The sequence below is a fragment of the Antedon mediterranea genome, chromosome 11, assembly GCF_964355755.1.
Source record: "Antedon mediterranea chromosome 11, ecAntMedi1.1, whole genome shotgun sequence".
Taxonomy (NCBI): domain Eukaryota; kingdom Metazoa; phylum Echinodermata; class Crinoidea; order Comatulida; family Antedonidae; genus Antedon; species Antedon mediterranea.
In genome coordinates, this window is record NC_092680.1 from 17,351,414 (window position 1) to 17,374,731 (window position 23,318).

General features: G+C 30.7%; 2 protein-coding genes across 4 annotated transcripts; both read right to left on the reverse strand.

The window, feature by feature from the left end:
- Positions 1 to 97: 97 nt before the first annotated feature.
- LOC140062579 (receptor expression-enhancing protein 5-like) lies at positions 98 to 23,137 on the reverse strand. 3 transcript variants are annotated; one of them, XM_072108854.1, is made up of 10 exons: positions 22,907 to 23,137; positions 21,096 to 21,189; positions 16,539 to 16,677; positions 15,151 to 15,307; positions 13,523 to 13,543; positions 10,043 to 12,623; positions 6,476 to 6,596; positions 4,926 to 5,109; positions 4,217 to 4,417; positions 98 to 3,872 (listed from the first exon to the last, which is right to left on the reverse strand). In XM_072108854.1, exons 1-6 carry the CDS (start codon positions 23,031 to 23,033, stop codon positions 12,478 to 12,480), a joined length of 684 nt encoding a protein of 227 aa, XP_071964955.1. In that variant the 5' UTR covers positions 23,034 to 23,137; the 3' UTR covers positions 98 to 3,872; positions 4,217 to 4,417; positions 4,926 to 5,109; positions 6,476 to 6,596; positions 10,043 to 12,477. The 3 variants fall into 3 exon arrangements, with proteins under 3 accessions (XP_071964955.1, XP_071964957.1, XP_071964956.1); XM_072108856.1 differs by lacking the exon at positions 22,907 to 23,137 and adding an exon at positions 21,846 to 21,998; XM_072108855.1 differs by lacking the exon at positions 13,523 to 13,543 and having other exon boundaries at positions 22,907 to 23,136.
- On the reverse strand, positions 4,232 to 10,115 carry LOC140062028 (receptor expression-enhancing protein 5-like). Its single transcript, XM_072108069.1, has 4 exons — positions 10,043 to 10,115; positions 6,476 to 6,596; positions 4,926 to 5,109; positions 4,232 to 4,417 (listed from the first exon to the last, which is right to left on the reverse strand). Exons 1-4 carry the CDS (start codon positions 10,113 to 10,115, stop codon positions 4,232 to 4,234), a joined length of 564 nt encoding a protein of 187 aa, XP_071964170.1.
- Positions 23,138 to 23,318: the final 181 nt, after the last annotated feature.

The window sequence follows — 23,318 nt, forward strand, 5'->3', positions numbered from 1 at the left end:
TTTCTACATCGTTGGGTATATGGTTTACATACACTCTTGTATGCAAGTATTCAAATACTGTTTACCAGATAAACAGAAACAATATACAACTACAATGTTTACACTAATGGTTGACTCTTTATTTTTTACGACATTTAAGAACACAAAAACTGTTTTTATTTGTATGATTTAAATCTTGTTCTGTGTGATTACTTTGGTATAGACTTCATTTTTGTACAACCAAAAATATTCACATTATTGTGGGATATAAACATGTAGCGACATTCTGGTTGTACAAAAACAATTATCCACATACAGTACAGTAGAACACCACCTTTGGGACAGCCTTATTCACGGAAACACCCCTATTATTAAAGCGTGGTTCCCACTAGCGACGCAAGTGAATTGACCAATCACAAGCGATGGCTTATTCGCTTGTGATTGCTAACTGTTTATAACTTTGCTTGTCATTGGTTAAAACATTTGCGTTACGTTTACGTCCTTGCATTACGTTATAGTGGGAACCAAGCTTTAGGGTGAACATGAATGAGGGGCAATATATATTTTAACACTATGGGCCACTTCTAATTATGGGCCACTTCTAATTATGGGCCACTTCTAATTATGGGCCACTTCTATATTAAGGGGACACTTTGGTGGTGTCCTCTTAATAGGGGTTCTATAGTCATGTGTTTGTTTTAGGGTTAAATTACACATTATGGCTGTTTTTTATTATTATTTTTTTCATAGATTGTTATATAATATAAAACTGTGCAAACTTACACAATCATATGAATTATAGATGCACTTCATAGATTTTACTATCAAAGCATTAATATATAATAACATATCCATTTAGCACCAGGCGTTAGTTCAGGAAATACAGCATTAATGTACATTATCATAATATATGAATAATAAGCTTTATTTTTTTCTGTAAAATCATTTAAATTTGGATTTATTTTGTAATTTTAAAACCATAAAGCCAAATTGCACTTAATATTAATAGTAGAACTCAAAAATTTAATTTAACAAAAAATTGGATTCAATCAACATGAAATAAACACTTATTAGTATAAGTAGGAAGAGATTAATATAATATATTTAAAAAAATTATAAATAAAACATAACTTATAATTTGAATTTAAGTAAAACAAAATCTTGCATAATTTAAAAATAAGTAATATTTAAGATGGGGAAATACAGAAATATTAATATAACATCTGGTAAATATTTTCCCCAAACAATATAGGCCTAAACAAGTATTTTGATCATCAAAAGCATTGTCAGCCTACAATGGCAAGTTTCAATAACAATAATAATAGAATTCAGTGTGTGTACTGTAAATTGGACAGTTTTCAGTTTTTGTACATTATTATTTCCGTCATTACAATACAAATACTGTTATACATTTATGCTATACTGCATACAACATTTCAAATCCATCCACTGTACAAATTTGGCACTTTAATACTTAATATGGTATTACTATCTCCATGTAATACCTAATATGGTATTACTATCTCAATGAAATACCTAATATGGTATTACAACACCCATAAAAGTAGATATGAATTATGAAGATTGCAGAACATCAATTATTATTAAATCAAAACAGTTGTTAGATTGCCTTGCTTATACATATGTGCATATTAGGTATCTATTGTAATATTTCTATGCGAGTAAAACAACTTTAATATGAATTATTGAGTACAGAATAAGTGTACCTTTACCGTAATAAGTATTTATTATATCTCCATATATAGTAAACTAAAATATGAATAATTTAGTCATCTATACGTGATAGGACAGTATAGAGATGGATCATTACACAATCATGCTCTATATGAGTGTATATTGTTAATACACCAATACAGCATTACATTGTACATTAATGTCACAAATGGTGCATGTTACAATATTGTGTGACATTATATGACATTACTACACCGATTATAAAGTAATTTTTAACCATACTAAACACTACACATATTTTTCTATGCATACAATGTGAAAGTGCATTTTTCAGATTCCAGTGCTAGAAACATTACTGTATGTTCTGTACAACATTTAAGGAATATACATCACACATTAATACAGACAATATTGAGCCTCTGTATTTCCCATGGCGATATTTATAATGGAACTTACATAAAAAGTGAAGCATTTGTGATTTATATTTAAAAAATTATCATAATAGAAAGGTATTTGATGAGAACATTATAAGACTAACATTAAGAGCAACATGTACAGTACATCAATACGACATTGTACTTATGGCAAGTGATGAAATATTTCAATGGCCAAGACAGTGAATTACTAAAGCAATTGCTGAATCATTTTAAACCAACGTAGTAAATTTAATTTACATCAGCAATTAAACACGTTCAGTAGATGCTCTTTTTTGAAATTGAATAATGTATTATTTTTTGACACTAAAATATTTTCACTTCATTACATGTTTTTTAGTGACGCATACAAAAACCTGTATTAAAGGTCAATATTCCTATAAACAAACAGCCAATTGGACTCCTTACAGTAATGTAGCATTTTTCAATAAAATCACCTACAGTAGTGTAGTGCCAGGCTAAATATAAAATATGTAACATTCAGTACTTTTTACTTTAATATACCGGTAACAGAAAGGCATTGCTCTCTTTATATAAAATGTCAACCTAAAATAATAAAGACTAAAAACACAGTTGAAAGACAGTTATTAAAAGTATTAATATTTATATGCAAAAACATTTCCCAAAAAACCTCATCCAAATTCATGATATAAAGCCACAATACATGATTGTAATATATATATGCAAATGAGTTATTGACATTATTCATAAAAATTGTTTGTTTTTATATATCAATCAATAAAAACATAGTGTGTGAAACTATGTCACAATTATTAACTACTAAATCTCAACCCTGTTCACACAGTGTTTACACAAAGGTTAAAGGTTATAAAAGCATATACAAGCTAGAAACTTTACTGTGTAAACTCAGTTTAAGCATAGGTTAGTAGCAAGCTGGAGTTTGTCATAGCTAAGTTATTTCACGCCAGTGATTATGTTTTGTGGCACTTACCAATCACAAAAGTAAAAGCACTCGGATAGAACACTTATATAATCATTAGACTATACTACATATGGCTCTCCATACTCTAATGACTAAAAGAAATGGATTTACTATTGTATACTACTATACTAATACCTGTGTAGCCTACCAATATACTATTATACCCAATTTACAATAAAAATCATCTCATATACAATGTCCTGGACACAAACAATAGATAAAAAGAATTTCTAGGGTTTTATAATACAATGGAATACTGTAATAGAAAATGACTAGGTACTGATAATAATTATACACACATGCTAACAATAATACATTTACGGAATTAGGATATTATATTTCCATTCATTCATTAGTAATTAATCAAAGTTTTTTAGGCCCTAAGCCAGCGCAAGATAAATTAGTCTTACTGGAAATTGACTGTGATAATTGTAAGCTGCCAATTGATAAGCTGCCTTACTTGGGATACAATTTTTTAAAAGTTGGCATATATAAAATGCTTTTCACTGGATATTAATCTGTTTAATAACAGGCCACTATTAAGCTACTATAGTACATACTACTGTAAGGCATAGAGATATCCCTATAAAGGGCCTGCTACCAAGCACAATTACTGTGGATGTACAGTGTATAAAGAAAGGCTGGAATAAGTTATATTAATAGTAGGCCTTGCTAAACAAATGCAAAAGAATGTTCAGTTCAGACTGATGTTTTTCAATAGTCATTACTACTATCACAAATATAAAATTAACCAGATTTAAAACTTTCCTTTAATTCTTTATGAAACTCTTTTTTTTTTTAAAGACAGGATTATCAGGGTTCTGAAACAAAAAAAAAGATGTAAAATATGGTTATTACAATAGTAAACAACTATTAATAGTTAGAAATATACAATTTCAAATTTGTTTCCATAGTGATACGGGTCACAATGGATTCTTATAAACTGACCTATAAATATATAATATTTTGGTCGTCATAAACCCCCTCACCAATTTATACGGATGGACTATTTATTACACACAAGTATGGAGTGAAGATTGAGCTTGCCTGAACACGGTCCTTATTGGCACGCAGATTGATCTGTTTACAAAGTGGACATAGCTTGCGTGTTGCATGTTGAGAAATAGTGTAGTGTTAATGTTTAAGTGCGAAAACTCTCTATTACCTAGATTGACTGTACCTAGTCTTGATGTGCTGGGCTGCTGCTATCAGGTTTTCTCTTTGTCACCAGAAGGTTGCGGACTTTGTCAAAAGCTTTCTCAATCTCTTTTTCGTGTTTATCCAAGAGAGGAAACAAGAGTTTGTCATAAAGAATGACACCTCCATTGCTCTCAATGGGAGCCATACACCACAGCAACATGGCAGACTAAGGACAAAGCAGATTTAGTTGTGGATAATAAAGTTGAGACACACCTGGCCCAAGACAGTAATAAATGTCTACAGGGGCTGAGATTCTGTAGACCTGTCCACATGGGCTGAGATAGACCTGTCCACATGGGCTGAGATAGACCTGTCCACATGGGCTGAGATAGACCTGTCTAAAGGGGCTGAGAGTCTGTAGACCTGTCCATATTGGCTGAGATAGACATGTTCACAGGGGCTGAGATACTGTAGATAGACCTGTCCATATGAGCTGGGATAGACCTGTCCACATGGGCTGAGATAAGACATTTTCACAGGGGCTGCGATACTATAGATAGACCTGTCCACATGGGGCTGAGATACTGTAGACCAGTGCACTGGGGTAAGCCAGGGTTCACAAGCCAAAATAAGTGCTACAGTAAATGACCTTAATCTAATACAATATCTGTATTGCAGTAATTGTTTAATTAGCGATTCATTTTCTGATAAAATACTGTAAAACCCTAACTTACTTTGGAGAAGTAGTAAAGAGGAAACCAAGCCAACAAACATTGCAGGAGATACTCAATGATTCCAAATGCACTGTTGGTTACAATAAAGAATTCAAATACGCTGTAGAGGCCGAGAACCATCCAGAAGACGAGCCACTGTGTCACTTCATTCTTTTTGAAATTTTCACCTTTAATCACCTTTAAACTGTAAATTAACAAGATTTTAACATTCTGGTTTATTACCATCCTCCTTTATTCAGTAAAACAAACGTAAGAATTTCCAATTTTTATTGAACATACACAGAGGTGCCTCACAAATTGAAACCTTACCTTTAAGGCGCCTCAATATTTCTTTATAAACAATAAACGTTAACATTTTTTCCCCTTTTGATATTTAATACGATTAGTTATTAATTGTTTTTTTATAGAATTTTTTTAAAAACAATTTCTTTGTGACTACTGAATGCCATGTTCATTAATTCTTTTTCTATGTTGCAAACAGGTCACAGATTGTTCTATAAACAGGTTTAAACCTTCTACTTATTTCTATTACTTTATTTACAACATTGGTTTAAGATGGCCTTTTATGTAAAACAGAAGAATGTAAATAATCAGTGTTATCATAAACTTTAGACTATGGTGGTAAGAGGTGTTACTATATTGACTTTCAACCCATAATGTACAGCTTCTGTTTGTAGCAATCAGCAAACCAGAAATGGCAATTTTATATTAGGCATCTAGGCATGAATTATAAATAATAATTTATGATAAATATCAACAGAAATTTGTATTTTGAGGACCAAACTAATGTTCAAGAATATTGTGAAAAGAGAAGACTGTATTTGACTGCAAAATAAAATACACTTAAAAAAAAAAAAAAATGTTGGATAAATTTTATTCAAATATCTGTAAAATCCACCAAAGGTAAGAAGAGGCAGTGAATATGCAAGAACATCTAAAGCTCTGTCTACTAATCTATATCACAAAAAAGTGTGATGTTTCCAAATATGGTAGTGATATGCCCAAATATGGTAGTGATATGCTCAAATATGGTAGTGATATGCTCAAATATGGTAGTGATATGCTCAAATATGGTAGTGATATGCTCAAATATGGTAGTGATATGCTCAAATATGGTAGTGATATGCTCAAATATGGTAGTGATATGCTCAAATATGGTAGTGATATGCCCAAATATGGTAGTGATATGCTCAAATATGGTAGTGATATGCTCAAATATGGTAGTGATATGCTCAAATATGGTAGTGATATGCTCAAATATGGTAGTGATATGCTCAAATATGGTAGTGATATGCTCAAATATGGTAGTGATATGCTCAAATATGGTAGTGATATGCTCAAATATGGTAGTGATATGCCCAAATATGGTAGTGATATGCTCAAATATGGTAGTGATATGCTCAAATATGGTAGTGATATGCTCAAATATGGTAGTGATATGCCCAAATAGGGTAGTGATATGACATCAACATGTCCATATATAGGCACATCACATTTTTTGTCACATAAGGTTTGATAGTGTAGACAGAGCTTTAGAAATAATTATTTACCTGCAATATGTTGGATATAAGAATGTTGTTAAGCACATAAGAATACCGATTGGATAGTAGATAATGACTCGTAAGACTGGGTATCCAAATAACAGGTACAACAGTAAAGATACACCAACCACTGTAGAAAACAAAATACATCTGTACTCTAATGTAATACTATTACATGGTAATGTAGCAATGCTGGACAGAGTGTGTTTGCAATCATTGACATTTGTAAATTTTGAAAATTACAAATTCATAATTGCTACAGAGCCAAACCAAAACACTGTAAAGAAGCGCATGTCAGCAGTGGCGGAAATAATTACCATTTATTATTTATTTTTATCAACTTTACACAATGGATTTACACACAAATTCTTCAGATTACTACATGTATATTCACACCTAGACAAGCTAATATGATGTATTTGCAACAGTTCATTTACTTCCTATGAGATTTAAACCATTGATGTAATTGTCGATAAATAGTCTATATAGCATGTGATTTACTACTACAGTACTACTACTACAGTATGTGGTCATGCACTGATGAGCAAGATATATTATAATAGTAATAATAGTACTGTAGTGTATTAACATTTGACATACGGTATAAATCCAAAATAACTGATCTTCTAATATAACAATAACATTAAAATGAAAACTGATTAAATATCCACTACTCTACAAGGCAGCATTGTGTATCAAGGACCCTGGGATTATAATGATAATTAGCACTAATATTAATAATATAATAATGATATCAAGTTTAGCCCAGCAGAATTATGTCATTTTTATTGGCCAATACACCAATATTTTTATTTATAAATAATTAATGATACCTTTATTAATTTATAAATAATTAATGATAATGATATAGGCCTATATAGTAGCCAATCAAAATGAACATTTTTATTTATTAAATATATTTTCCGTATATATTTATACTGTATGTTCAAGACTTAATTGTTTGTATGGCACAATATTAAAGTAATAATATTACTAACTTTATTATCACTTTGATGGCCAAACAGGATAGGGTTGGGTTACTCTGAGAGACACATCTGGTAGTCTAATCTTTCCTAACTTTAATAATCCCAAGTATAATATTTCCTGCTCATATTGAGCTTGATTATATCATTTTTTTATTATCAATATTGTTATTACAACGTCAATAGTAATAAAAATAGTGTTATTATTATCATCATCAGTGTATACATATTAATAGACATGCTACTTTGACCTATAATTCCCTGTGTGCAATACCTCATGCTATAACTTAAGAAGTCTTCAGTTGAGATTTGGCTAGCCATCTTTTTTATAGACATTGCACACAGGATAGATCATCTTTAAAAGGCTATCAGAATATGTAATGAATATTCATGTAGAATTCTGCCAGCATAATAAATTTATTACTTTGGATACAACATTTTAATAGGGATTGTTTTCCAGCATATTAAAACTTAAATAATATATTGTATTGTGTTGTAGGTTTAAAAATAATATCTCCAGAAGTTTATACAAAAATGTTTAATTCTGCTGATTACTGTTTGCCAGAATATCAGAAAGCATAAACATAAAAATAAAATACACAAAACAACAAAACAAACACATAAAATTATTTTAAAAGGTTTTGGTAATGAATGGTATTGGTTGTTAATAAAATCATGGAGGAAAAATTATTATCATTATTTTTTCCTCCATGATAAAATTGAGGGTAATTTCTAATCTTTTTTAAAAAGTTCACCCATATAAATAGCTTTAAAAAAATATTGCAAAAGTCCCGACTGGGAATTACATACACAAACCTGCAATGGTATTTAAAAAAATAATATTCATAACTATATTTACATTGATGTAACCACGAGAAATAAAAAAAGTGTTCTGTTTTTGCAAGAGAAGGGAACAATCTCTGTTCAAGCCACTGGCTTGTCAAAGGCCACTGTGAATAAATGGTCCGGTTGAAACCTACCTTACCAAGCGTACTGGTGGCTACGGCCCTGATTTAGTTCTTAATACACAACATGATGTTTTCATGAACCCTGGCCCCCGGAATGTTCGTGTTGTCAATTATCTGTTTATATATTTTTGCAACTTGTTCATTTCCATTCCATTTACTATTTAATAGACATTATTTATTATTTGATGATGATGATTACTGCCTTTCCGCTGAAAAGTCTGCCGACATTTTCGCTTGGGCTGCTCCGTAAATCTCTTTTACCTGTTTCTTCCAGTCTGATCTTTCATTATCTACTGTAGTTCTTTAAGTTGTTTCATGTCTTTCTTGGTTTTCAATTGTCCGGGATACTTGATGTTTGTGTTTGTGCTTATATAAAGGGTGAGTAGGTTGTTGCTTATAAAGGGTAAGTAGGTCGTTACTGAGAGTTATTGGTAGGGTGGTTCTCGGTCTTCCTCGAAATTTTATATTGGTAGTGTTGCTGAAATAATAGCTTATTGCTGTGTTGGCTGGTGTACATGGGTTTTGTTCAGTTTAACACAATATCATAGCAGAAAAAAATTTATTTTGTTCTACTATGTATGTTTACATTTACAAATTTGTCTATTTGCCATATAAATACAAGGAAAACAGCAAAATATTTGTTTCTTGTCCATTTCCTTTTAATAAAGATATGTATTTGTTATCGTATAATTATTTTTTAAAACTTCATAATGAATCAGTAGTAATTTTGCAGGAAATGCTTCCACTCTATTCCGCAACAAAGTTTTGTCTGTTTCTAGGTGCAGGCAGAGTCATAGTTCATCGCAAATTAAATGCTCTGCATGGAGCAATTGACTACTACTTGAATATTATATAAATTCAGGCCTACTGTAACTTCATTATTAAGATGCAGCGTAATATTAACATAATATTAATAGATCAATATTATAGCACTGTAATTAAGACATATTTGTCATCTCACCGTAAACACCTGTATAATATTGCTGTTAATATAATTATTATCATCTCATTACCATAATTTTGACATTTAATTATATCAATATCACAATCTGTAGTGTAAAAATAATATATACTGATACTGTATATATATTTTAAAATAAAACAATTTATAATTTCACACTACCAGATTACTTTATGTGTAAATAATACCATGTCATAATTATTAGAAGACAAATAAAGGTTTACCGCAATCATTGCACTCTCTGGATTGGATTGAATAAACAAACAATATTAACAAAATACAAGTAAAAAGACATGTTTACCAAAGTACACACACCACCACTGCGGCTGGCACATTTATTATTAGTATTACCCTTTTCACAAATCAAATCCAACGCCACATGTGACATATGGTGCAAATAATATATTATTATGGGATATATGGCAAAAATAAAGTTAGATTTCTCGATACTTTAAAGTAGATTGTTACAAACAACAAAATGATCAATATAGCGGAAAATCCAATCCTAGAAGTGTTCTCCTGCACACATTCTAGTCATGAATATGTAGGCCTACTCAACCGTTTATTGGGCGGGTGTGTGTTGGTTCGTCACGGATACACTAACCAGGCCTGGCTGGAGAAAAATCGTCTTCATGATCGGTGTAATAACGGTTTATCAACTTACCAATAATCGATATTTTTATCATAGGTGGTTGTGCATTCACCTTGGCTTTAATATCTTCCACGATATTCGACATCTTGTGTTTTTTTGGTTTTGTTTGGTTACTACTACGACACTCCCAGTTTCGATCAGGCCTGATTAATTATTCTCTCCAGAATAAAAAAAAAGAGCCCGGGGAATTTTCTCACAGAACGTGCTATATACGCATGCACCAAGCTCACGCAGCGGCTGCTCTCTCTCAGCATCCAATCATAATAAACAAACAATCGTTTATGATAATTTATGTTGTAGACCGACCCATTATATGAGGGCGCTACTACTAAATTTAAATACAAGTTATCTAGAAAATATATACCAGACTACAAAGTTTGACCTGTTACATTGTTATTCTTTATTTCGTTGAGAATGCTAAAGTGCTTTCTACAATTCAAATATGAAAATATTTAGAAAAATGAGTGACACGACACACACGTATACATGTATCTAAAAAGGTAGCAAAGATTATTTTAAATGTTATTATACTAAATTTACAGTCAGCACCTACTATAACCAATTCAACTGAAGTATCAAAATCTTTCAAATCGGCCTTTTCAAATATTTATTTAAACCAAAAAGGATCTTAACATCAATCACTACAAATTTTTAAATGCGTATTAGCATTTAATTAATTACACAAATGTTAGGAAAATGTATACGAATACAGTAAATGAAATACTGTATCGTGTGATTATAATTTTAACAGTGTAACATGCATTTAGTTTAGTTTGACAAAAAATCGGTCCAAATAGACCAAGGCACATACAAGTATAACACACATTATTATTTACCAATTATTACTTCATTTCATTAGTACCTTGTTATCCCGGGATTAATTAGAACTTCTAATTTCTATAACTTCCACCATTTTAATATTATTCAAAAGAAATCGCCCGTTAAAAGGAAAATAAAAATGAAACCCATACCCACAACCTGAAAGACATCAGTGTCTGTTTAGTCTGTTAATCTAGTTAACAAACTTAGTCAATTATCTTGGATTAATAAAACTTAGTTTAGTCCATTAACTTAAATTAACAAGACTTCAAAATATTTACTTTAAAATGATGGGCGGAAAAACTATCTATAACTTGGTTAAACAAGGTATTTAGTTCGTTAAGCTAGTTAAGACTAAATTTAGCAATTTAACTTATAGTTAAAGATAACTTAGCAAAACTTAATTTAGCCACTTAACTTAGTTAAACCTAATATAAGCCAGTTAACTAAATTAACAAGATTGAAATACTTAATGACGGGTGAAAAGTTTAGTTAGCTTAGTCCATATTTACTCTCGTTTTTTAATTTTGCATTAACGTCATTTAACAGTAACAACCAATTCAAAATGCCTGAGCAGAAACAAAAACAGGACCATATAGATTGTTAACCAATTTGTTGACAAAAACAAACATCTCACTAAAGAAAACAAATACACTGTTATATTGAAATGAGATATTGAAATATTATATTTATATTATATTGTAGTATTTCATTTGTCAAAACTCAATGATTTAGGTCAATAACCAGCACAGTATAATACTCATTTTTTCTCTAAACTATAAGTCCAAATTGAAAAATGCTTAATTACGTATAATAATAACACATTAAAGTACTAAAAACATAACTATAATAATATGTCATATTTACACAACAAATTTCACAAAAAGGTATATTGGTATCACTGTCAATCATTCTCATGTACAACTATCAAGGGTTTTATAATTTATGAATATTGGAAAATGACCAAATACGGGCATAATAATCATCTATGGTAGATTAATAATAAATTAAAAACAAAATCCGTTGACGAATTTGTATTGATAATCTAATGCCTATATAATATTTGAATCTTACCAAAATAAATTTAAAGAAACTGAACTGCCGATCTCTGCAACTTGAATGAATAGAGTTGTGGTTATAGGTCAAATGCCAATCCTTTACGAACATTGGCATAGAAGGTAATTACTAAATTTGCATAAATTTTTTTTTTGTTTTTGTTTTTTTAATGAGAAAGCAAGCTACCTGAAATTGATTAAATGTGTTTGCAAGTGAAGGTAATACACTGTTTAATTGTATTTGCATTTGGTTTGGGTAGGTTCCATTTTGAGTACAGCATTTTCAATCTACATTTATTTGAAATTCTTTCATTTTTTTGTATATTAAATTCATTGAGAACACATTGATTTGGAAGGGTTCATTTTGAGGAGATTTATGAATTAAATAAACATAAACAAAGTCTTTTACGATTAAACTCAGAGGTTTATGACTGGGACCTCTGACTTGGCTAATCTTAATTAAAGAAAAACAAAAACTAATAATAAAGACTTCCGCCAAACATTGTGGTCTCTTTGACGGTAAATTTGGAATAATAATTCCATCAGTGAACTCAAAATTAAAGGGCGTTTTCTTTAGTCTTGGTGGTCTGGATCTTCTTCAAATGTGCTTTCTGGTTGTGGTGGAGGTTCATTGGTCTCTGGTGCTGACTGGGCCTTCATGGCATCTTTCACCTGCTGGGCAGCTATGTCAGCAACGTGTTCACTCGCAGCTTCTTTAGCTAAAAGAATAAAATAATATTTAATTGAAAATAAAAACTTTCATAATGTTGACCAATAGAATCTAATCTTTTACCATTACATCATAATTATATTGAAATCTTATAATTTAACACAATTAAAACATTGAATACTAGAACAAAAGAACAAATAAAATATGACACAAAAAAAAAGAGAATAAATCAATGTGTTTGTTAGAGTGAAAAATTGGTGGACACTTTACGACGACTTTTACTTTTATCACCTAAATTACAGTTTATCGAAAAATTGTGCTACCTCATTGCCATGTATAGTTCCTAATTGAATTTGTGAAAAAAGGTATGCGATAAGAAAAAAATCTTATTAAATGTGTACATTTTTCATAAAAATGGTGTACATCTAACGGTCAATGGATGATGGTGCAGTAAGGTATGGAAGGCTACTATTTCTTTGTTTCCATGCAATTTCCACAATTTTATCTATCATATTATATCCTATATCCCTGTAAACATATACAGTACTTTTCAGTAATAGAAAATTTAGCTATTGTAATGTACTATAAACTTCTGATTATGCCAACTTATGCCTCAAAAGGTTGCTGCAAGCATGTCAGTCAGTTTGTCAATTTCTGTACATTATAAATGCAAAAATTAAACGGTTTTCTTTATAATTTATTTTGAAGAAATGCAGGTGGTGATAAACATGCAAATGAGATTTTAAATAACAATAGAAAGTAAAACATCTATAACAAAACTTTTTCATTTAGTATTTCAATAAAAATATATAAATTTTCTTGAAAATCAACAAAACAAGTAACATGTAATGCAAATTAAACCATGCAACAGATAAAAAAGAACACTTGGAACATGAATGCAAATTAAAACACAAATTTTAACCAATCAGAAAGCATTAATGACTCTACCTTGAGACATGCCTTTCCACACTGTAATACAGACAAACAGTTAAGCGCATGATAAATAAAAATTATATTACATAATAAAATAAGCAACTAAAAAAATATACATATTTCTACAAAGCAAATGTTAACATAAAAAAATGATCAATGCAGCAGGTAATATATACAAAAATATTTTGACACAAAGCGACAAAATGAGAATGCAAAAAAAAAAAAATTGTAAGCATTATGAGTTGGCATATCAATTATTGTTCAATGGTAAGCCCTTGTGTGTTTACTATCAAGGAATTAATAATAATCAATTCAGGGTTTAAACTAATGGTAGCTTATAATACTACTGTACTTAAGTCTTACTTTGCTTGTTATTTTATTTTGGCTGTTGCTTTTATATTTGTTAATTTTTACCCAATAGTGTGATCTTTCCTCAACCTAGTTAATTTCAGTTACTTCTTTTCAAAAAATTATATTTGTCCAATTTGCCTACAGGACAAACATTTTAATGATGATGAAACAGGCATACTGTCATACTGAAGTTCCATTCACAATATTAATTTAAAAAACAAACGTTCAGGACTTCGGTACCAGAAACTAGAAGTCCCCTTGTAACTTTTCTAATTGTCAAGAACTGGGATATTGGATTGGGGTTAACTACTGTAGTAGTACATTACCCCTGTATAATTATTGAAATAGAGTTTTCACATTACAAGATGAAGGCAATGTTGTGATAATGGTATAACTAATGTTCTGACTTTCATGATTTAATGATGTTGATAAAATGCTATTTTACTTAGTCTTGGTTTCTTTGTGCAATGTCTTAGCAGATTTCAGGAGATGTTTATGTGCGCCACCTATTTCAGTTTAAATACGACAAAACATTGTTTAACCAATAGAACAAACCCTGAAACATTGTAATATTACACAATGGTGACTATGGAATGTCTCTATTGGTCAGTTGAAATGATTACTAATTATATCTGGGTTTATCTAATCTAGTTATCTACATTTTAGTGTTGTAGTGTCCCTATTATTTATAACCTATTTAGGTTGGTTATAACCTTTAGGTCTAGTTAGTTGAGAAGCTGGTCATATGCTGTTTGCTGATTCCTAATCTCACTGGTGTGAAAAGTGACAACAGTTAGTGCAAATAGTATCGGCATTTTATCAATAATGATACAATACAAGAATGTTAGAATCCATGGATAAAATATTTTTATTTTATCTTCAAAGATAAAATATCAATATTCTATCCATCAAGATAAATATCGATATTATATTTTGATAAATATCAATAATCTATCAATAAGAATAGAATATTGATATTTTATCAATGACGATAAATATCAATATTCTATCAATTCATATCAATATTCTATAAATGTTAATAAACTATCAATATTCAATCAATGATGATCAATATCAATTAATGATATCAATATTCTATTGATAAGTATCAAGATTTTATCAATGATCAATTCATTAATGAAAAATAATATTTTATCAATGATGATTCATATCAATATTCTATCAATGATGATATATATCAATAGTCTATCAATTTATGATATCAATATTCTATCAATTTATGATATCAATATTCTATCAATTTATGATATCAATATTCTATTAATGATTACCTTCATCAAGTGTAGAGCTGGCGAATTCTGTAGCTTTGTTCATTGCATCTTCAATCTCCCTCTCATGTTTCAAGAAAAACGGTTTGAGAACTCGATGGTAGAGAACATTGGCACCATTGTTTGAGATTGGAGCCATACACCAGATTAGAAGAATCATCTAGAAATTTAATTTAAAGACAAGAATAGATAATTACAGTAGGGATTCTACAAGCACAATAATATGGTAGATATAATCATCTTTTTTCTCTGTCCACACTATAAAAAAAAGAGTGATACTTGTGTTTGATATAAGTGTAGACAAGGCTTACAATAATGCAATTTTAGAATATTTTCTGTGCAAGCTATGAGTATTACGATATTGAATGCAAGAATATACTATCAATTGTAATTTATACAAACAATCAATAATATATCATTAGCCACAGTAAATTGTACAATTAGCTTCTTTCGGAATTAAACATTGAATCAGCTAATCTATTTCAATAAAGACAAAACACACAACCAAAAACCATAACATACAACTACCCACTTGGCCATAGAAGTGAGCAACATTTAATAATTGGGCTTCCAATTGAAAACCAAAAATCACTTGATCTAAATTCTGATAATTCCAAATTCGAATTCATTTGATTATGCCAAAATTTAAGTCACATTCATTCAAGTATTTCACATTTCCTTAAGCTTAAGCTCTGTCTACGCTATCAAACTAGTTTGACAAAAAAGTTTGATGTATCCAAAAATATGGTAATAATGTGACATGTCCATATATGGGCAAATCACATTTTGTTGTCGCATAAAGTTTGATGCGTAGACAGAGCTTTAGTTGTTGCACGTTTGTCATTATTCCTAAAATTATGGATATGAATGACTACAATATTCAAATAATACTTGCTGTGATATCAAAAGGATTTATATGCTGGTAGACAATTAACTGCAATATGCGTTTGTGCAGATTAAAAATACAGAATAGTTAATACTATTCTAATATAGAGAATAGTATTAAAGGTAGTAAATAACAGGCACAGGTTCGGTTAAATTATTATAAAAACCAAATTGTATCTTGCCATTTGACTGATTGATTATGTAACATGTTACAGTATTGTCACGGTTAGGTAGTAGAACATGTTCAGATAATTTTGTGAACATTTTGAGAATGTTGTGTAATGTTCAAAGCAGGTGAATGTTGCAGATTTGAAACCAACTCGCTGTCTATACCAAGAGCCATATTTTGATGTGCTTTCAACATTCTCAGTGTACTAATTTAATAATGTATTCCTCAAACGTATAGAATATTTTCATTTGTTTAAAAATATACTGTTTTATTTAGTCTTTAAAGAAAATATTATATTAGTTTCATCCACTTATAAACTTTCATTTGTAGAAAATACCTTGAACAAGTAGTAGAATGGAAACCATGAGAGAAAGATGTCCGAGAAGAACTCAACCATTCCAAACGCACTGTAAACAGTCCAGTATGTTAACCATTGTGTGTCGTCATCCTTTTCAGTGCTCTCAATTGCCTTGATACTGGAGAAAACAAATGAAAACATTTTGTTATATATGTGAGCGAGTGGCCGAGGTGGTTCAGACAGGGGAAACGTAAATTACGTAACATTACAATAACATCGGTGAGGGTTCGAGGCTTATTCGCTCCATGGTTCTGATGGTAGAACTAGTCTTCTCGGAAAAGGACTATAAACTGTAGGTCCGGTGTACACATCTTTCGAGACAATTAGGGGATATCCCGGTGTACTAGTAAACACACACTACTGTCACACACAGCCACTCTCTTTGACTGATAATTTCTATTAATTGAATTAATGATCAATTTTGGGGTGGTTATAATAGCAAAAATGTATCACGCTTTATGATGGTCACTAACATTTTAGAATCATAAAAATCCAACAAAATATATACTATTAAGCTCTGTTTACACTATCAAACTTTATGTGACAAAAACATGTGATGTGCCCATATATAGACATGATGGGATATCACTAACTACAGTATATATCACTACTATATTTACTGTAGGCATATCACTACCATATTTGAGGACATCAAACTTTTTTGTCAAACTAGTTTGATAGTGTAGTGTAGAGCTTTACAGGTACTGCGTACAAAATACAGTAATATAGGCTGGTATTCATACACATTGAACATGTTGCAGTATTAACCTTAACATAAACAATTAGCAATCAAGAGCCTTGAAACATAATACAATACTTTGAATGACAAGCCCTTCAATTCTGAAGTGTACACAGCAGTAAGTTATTGAACAAGTTAACAAATGTACTAATATTGCAGATTTATAATTACTTCACATACAGCTTACACAATTTATAGTTACTATAATATAATATTAAGTTTACTAGAGAAATTTGAACACAAAACGTTATTCTCCAGGAAAATACGATCTTTAAGCACGTCCCAATGCTAATCAAAATTCATGAAACTGAGAAGGATAGGAAATATCAAATTAACATTTTCATCCACTGTACATGATAGTATACTAGGTTGGGTATTCTTTCCGTATTGATTGAGAATAATTATTGTTAATTGTTCTCAACTTTTAATTGGAAAAGATCGTATATTGTGTAGGTAAATTTTAACAGTTTTTTGTACTGTAGATAGAAGACATTTTTTTATACAGTACTACAAACAATGCTTTTATTAGGTAGAGTCAATTTGAAACTTTTTTAATGACTCATTAGTCATCAGTGTAACAGGATTTTTGTTAAAAGGAAACCTAAAAAATAATAGTGGAGACCTTTTCAAAATCCCCTAGTCTAGGCCTAGAGTCGGAAAATAGCCGAGTAAAAATCTCTGCGTCTCTGTCTACTGAACAAAAACCCAGCAGTAGTTACTGAAGTACATCAATTTAAGCAAAATAGAAGCATTTAGAACAAGGCCATATTATACATGGCAGCAGTCGCATGCTCAAATGCGAGTTAGTGTTTACCGACCAACCAACATAGTGAGCTGTATAGTCGCGTTACATGCGACTAAAAAGTGCTTGATTTAATACACAATTAATAATACCACAGAATTTCTTGTGAAAAGAGCCAAATTCTGCAGGTACAGTACCGCCCACTCGTGCCACACCCATACATACCACAACAATCAACATACCAGAAGATCAAACATCTATTGACCTGGCACTACACAAAAACTACTTTCAATAGAGGATTTCCATCACGAACTAAATTAATAATTTTGATATGATGTCACAGGCATTAAATTGTTTACATTATTATTAACTTGTGTATAAACAAAGACAACTCATCAATTTAAGTTTAATGAGTAAAGATATTCAAAGAATTTAAAATTTCAATCATCAAAGAGACAGAACTTCACTCTATTTTAAAGGACATTTATTTTAAAGGACATTTATTTTAAAGGACATTTATTTTAAAGGACATTTATTTTAAAGGACATTTATTTTAAAGGACATTTATTTTAAAGGACATTTATTTTAAAGGACATTTATTTTAAAGGACATTCATTTTTAAAGGACATTCAATTTTTTTGTACATTGTAAATCAACATGGTAATTTGAATTTAAAATCGTGCAAGCAAACTAACAAACATAAGTTAATTTTGTTTGTTTGAGTAATATGACAAATGCTTGTTTATGATTTTATCATTAGGTTTTATAAAGCTTAGGGGAGTGGTAGAGATAAGGCATAATTGCATGCATTTTTCTTGCAAGTGTGAATAAGACTTATCATTCCCATTCTTTCCCGTACCACTAACAGCATAATCAAACTACTAGTAATACATTAAACCCTTGTTAACAGACAGTCCCTAGGTCAAAGTTCATAACAATCAAGCATGCATCAATACAATACAAGCTGTATAATACTAATGACCTTATTAAAATGAAGGTTTATTCATATTATATTAAAAAACATTATCTCAAGGTTTAATATAAAGTACACATAAATATGTATCTTGGCCACAGCTTTAGTTCAAAGGGACTTCAGAACACATCATACAATGTCTAACTTAAAAATGGGGTAATGTTTGTCACATTGGTTGCTAATGATTTGACCCAAGAAGAATTAGATAACACTATAACATAAACCCTTTCTACTCTCTACTGTTCTCTGGTCAAAGTTCAAATAGGCAAGATTGCTATACCATATGCTAACCATGTACAGTATTATTAAAACATGTTTGCATTATATTTATAGAACCTTCAGTCTGCTTAATATTTAGTATTAATGCGTATTCCCAAAAATAATATAGATTTACGACAACATTTAAATTTGTATAGCTTTTAACTATAATCAAATTTGTAAGAATCGTTGAAATTTTCCATCCAAATTGCATTCAATCGCAATTCCATTTGATGGTGATTTGATTTTATAATGTCATTCTGATATTTGGTACAATTCTGTTTATTTTGCACAATGTTTATTGTCATGTACTATTTGACAGAGAGTAAATGGGGATACTGTAGTAAACAGTATTGCAAAAAGTACAGACACTAGCTAGCTAACAGCTATAGTATCTTTAGTAACATTGTACCAATAGTTTAAGCTGCTATTATAAATACTGTCAAGATAAATATTCTACCATGGGTATTGAAAAGCTTGGTTTCACTTTGTTTCTGGCACATACAAAAACTTACATGCATATTGTACTATTATGTTGTTGTTATGCATATGATTACTGGTATAGACCTAGGAGAGCGATTCACATGACTGGACACAAGGTGACTTTGAGGCTTGCGAAAGGTAAGTTAGGAAATGATTAGTCAGACATTTTACTGTACAAGCAGCCATTAGAATCAAGGATGAAGCCAAACTTGTACCTCTTTGTAATAGTTAAATTTTTTTTTTGTACACATTATACAACTTTCATTTCACATAGTCTGGCCAAAAAACGGTGAAAGTACAATGAGGTTATTGTATTTAGTACTCAGTTATATTTATAATAGGGAAGAGTATATTTATACCAGGGAAGAGTGGCATTACAATTTCACACTTCCCTGGTTATACTGTACAGTATACAGCACATGCAAAAAGGTCTTCTGTTTACTAAATAAACAGTAAATTTCATAATACAAACAGCTACTTACATAATACAAACAGTATCAATATGACATATTTTTATTCAATCTTTTGGCAATTTTGTGAGGCTATGTCGTCATAGCCAATCATTTTAGCATAACCATCATATTCTATCATAGTACAGTTGAATAAGTCAAATATTAAATTCAACAAAATAATTAATTTGATTGCTAAACAAAACAAACGATAATTGGTAAATTTCATGGTTGACTACACAAATGACAGAGCTTGCTCCGCTTGTAATTATTATGCTACCCTGGAGAGGCTGCATGATGCATTGAGACAACAATAGCTTGAGAGGAGAATGCTAAATCCAACTACTTAATATTCATGAGTGAATATACAGGTAGATAATTTGTACAGTAGTCTGCCCAACGACAGTTATATTCTGAATCATCTTTCAGGAGAAAATTGTTTTAGTTTTAATATAATTTTGTATTCGGCTATGTTTAAAGTACAATAGAAAAAACAGTATGGAGTTAATATTTTATATTTTTATAAATAATATAAAGAAACAGTATTCTTATTAGCTATGCGAACAAGGACTCATCAAAACGGCTGTCGTATCTGCTCAAAAACATTATTAGCAATAATAGTATAAGTTATAGTTAAGTGATAATACAGTAGATTACAATTTCGTATACAAGGATATTTTATATCTAATTGACTGTACGCTCGTGTTGATAATGATACGCTCAACATGTTGGCTACTCGGATGCACGGCTGCATGAATAGTGGGTGCCAATTCAAACTGGCATATTGACGGATTAACGATACTCCCTCTAAATGATAGCTGGCTTTGTTAGCTGTGATTATGTTGTTCAGAAAAACTGTACATTAATTAATATCATATAATAATTTGCTTACCTGCAGTATGCTGGGTATACAAAGCCCAAGAAGCTGCTGATAAAGGCTGCGGCATAACCAAACACTAACCAAATGGCTATCAATCCTGCCACACCTACAAATAATCATCAAATACACGTTTTTGTTTTACATTTAAATTATATAGTAGAACTCCTCCTTTCGGACATACCCATTCACTGGACACTCTCCTCAATTTAATGAGATAATATATTACGTTCAATTCAATTCAAAAGAACATTTATTTACTCCTTTCATATTACAAAATTGATTTCAATGTACAATATAATATTAATTTAGAAAGAAGGTACAACAAGTCCTGAAAGATGAAAAACACATCTTGGGGAATGGGAAAAATAAATCTTAAAAATGAATTGTTTTTGTCACTATGGCCAACCCCTATTAAGGGGTCACTTTGTGAGGACCTGATGGTATCAACTAATAGGGGCGGTTCTACTATATTAGATTTAACAAAAGCAAGAATTAACTGCATAGTTGTACCAATTATAATAATTTTTTACTGTGCAGACAAAAAATGGGATTAATATTTTCATGGCTGACTCAATATAATTATAAAAGCATGTGTTTGTACAATAGTACAACATTAATAAGAAAACCACATGATAAACTAAACTGAAACTTCAAAATTGTCATGTCATCTTTAAAATAAAAAAATTTGGCAGCAAGTACAACAACGATCTTACCACAAAATAAAACACTATACAGTAAATAAAATTATTATTAGTACAATACCTTTAGCAGCAAATCTAAAAGCCTTGGGATTCTCTCGAAAGTTTTCCTTTGCAATATTAATATAAGACTCCATTTTAAGAATAAAATACTCAACAAGCTTTAAATATTTTACTGTTACTTGTATAACACCCTTAAATAAGGAACCAATTCAATGACAACTTCCATGCAATGATCAGAATAGCACGTCTACAGTGTTACGTAGCAGAACCATGGTCATTTTCAGGAAATGATGAAGGATTTCCCAAGAAGTGTGGTATTAAGAGATTTTTACAACTTGTTTGGCCCACATGGTCTTGACCTTAAACTTAATGTTGCAATAGTTTCAATACTGGAAGCTTCTATTTGGTATAAAATTGTATATAATTTAAACTTTCTTAGTTTATTTACCTAGTTGTAAAGTGGTAAAATAAGCATTCTCTGTTTGGAAAGTTAAATTATCTTTTAAAAAAAAAATGGAAATTTAAGCCAAAACACTATGTAAGATTAGGGGTTAATTTGCATTAACTGAATTAAAAAGAAATATTCCGCAAATTCATGAATAATGTATGTGTATGTTTCGCATAATTATATTTCTATATACAGTACAACGTGAATGACTAACTACCGGGTCCTGAAAGTGCGTCTACTGTTGTAAAGTATGTCTCAAGATTCTTTATGGAATGATTTTTATACAAACATATTTTTGTGCAGAATAATATTGATTTTGCTATAATAGAATGTTTGCTTTTTAGGACAAGTGACCACCAAAGGGGTATGTATATAGCCTTTAAAAAAAATGATGGCTTCAAAATATTTTTCAGTGATTACTGGTGCGTGAAGCTGAAAATATGTGGGACTTGCTTATTGTTCATTAAATCATCCTACCAAGGTATAAAAAAAAAAAAACCACCAATGCATAATAACTTATTTACAAATGTTCATCGTAGATAATGGGTTCCTTTCGCATGCATAGAATAGCGTACAGAAATAGTTGAAACTGTTTTATTTTAGCTTTTTGTTCTCACCACCACCTGAGTTGCCGCCGCCCACAGATCGCCTCAAACCCAACCCAATTTACTCACCCATCACCAAGTATGTGCGCTTTACTTTCGTCTTTTCTTCTATCATTTTTAGAACGTCTGTGACCGCATTTTGCTCATATAATGCTTTATCGAGCTTTGCTTTCCATCCTTCAGTACTAGTTGCCATTTTTGATGTTGTTAGTCTGGAATTTATAGGATTTTTTAGAAAGAGATGTTATCAAGACACAAGCAACAAATGACCGACCCGACAAAATGTAAAGACAGCTGATGAACATTTCTAAAAACGCCCTCACACGTACGTACCTCACCTGCTGCGCTCTGTTTTCTATCGAAAATTTACGTTAGTAAATAAAATGAGTAACAAGGAAATCAGTCTGGGCCGCATATATTCCATATATTTATTGATCATCGAGTCTGAGTTGGCGGCGGCAGCATGCACGAAGCACGCAGG

What these genes read in the sequence shown, in the direction of transcription:
- LOC140062579 (XM_072108854.1), bottom strand. Translation starts at nt 23,033, where the DNA reads ATGGCAACTAGTACTGAAGGATGGAAAGCAAAGCTCGATAAAGCATTA. An exon ending in GTATACCCAGCATACTGCAG is followed by an intron (nt 16,678 to 21,095) that starts GTAAGCAAATTA and finishes TGTTTTCTCCAG; the next exon opens with TATCAAGGCAATTGAGAGCA. An exon ending in CAGCTCTACACTTGATGAAG is followed by an intron (nt 13,544 to 15,150) that starts GTAATCATTAAT and finishes TCTGTATTACAG; the next exon opens with TGTGGAAAGGCATGTCTCAA.
- LOC140062028 (XM_072108069.1), bottom strand. Translation starts at nt 10,115, where the DNA reads ATGTCGAATATCGTGGAAGATATTAAAGCCAAGGTGAATGCACAACCA. An exon ending in GATAAAAATATCGATTATTG is followed by an intron (nt 6,597 to 10,042) that starts GTAAGTTGATAA and finishes TGTTTTCTACAG; the next exon opens with TGGTTGGTGTATCTTTACTG. An exon ending in CTCTTTACTACTTCTCCAAA is followed by an intron (nt 4,418 to 4,925) that starts GTAAGTTAGGGT and finishes CTTTGTCCTTAG; the next exon opens with TCTGCCATGTTGCTGTGGTG.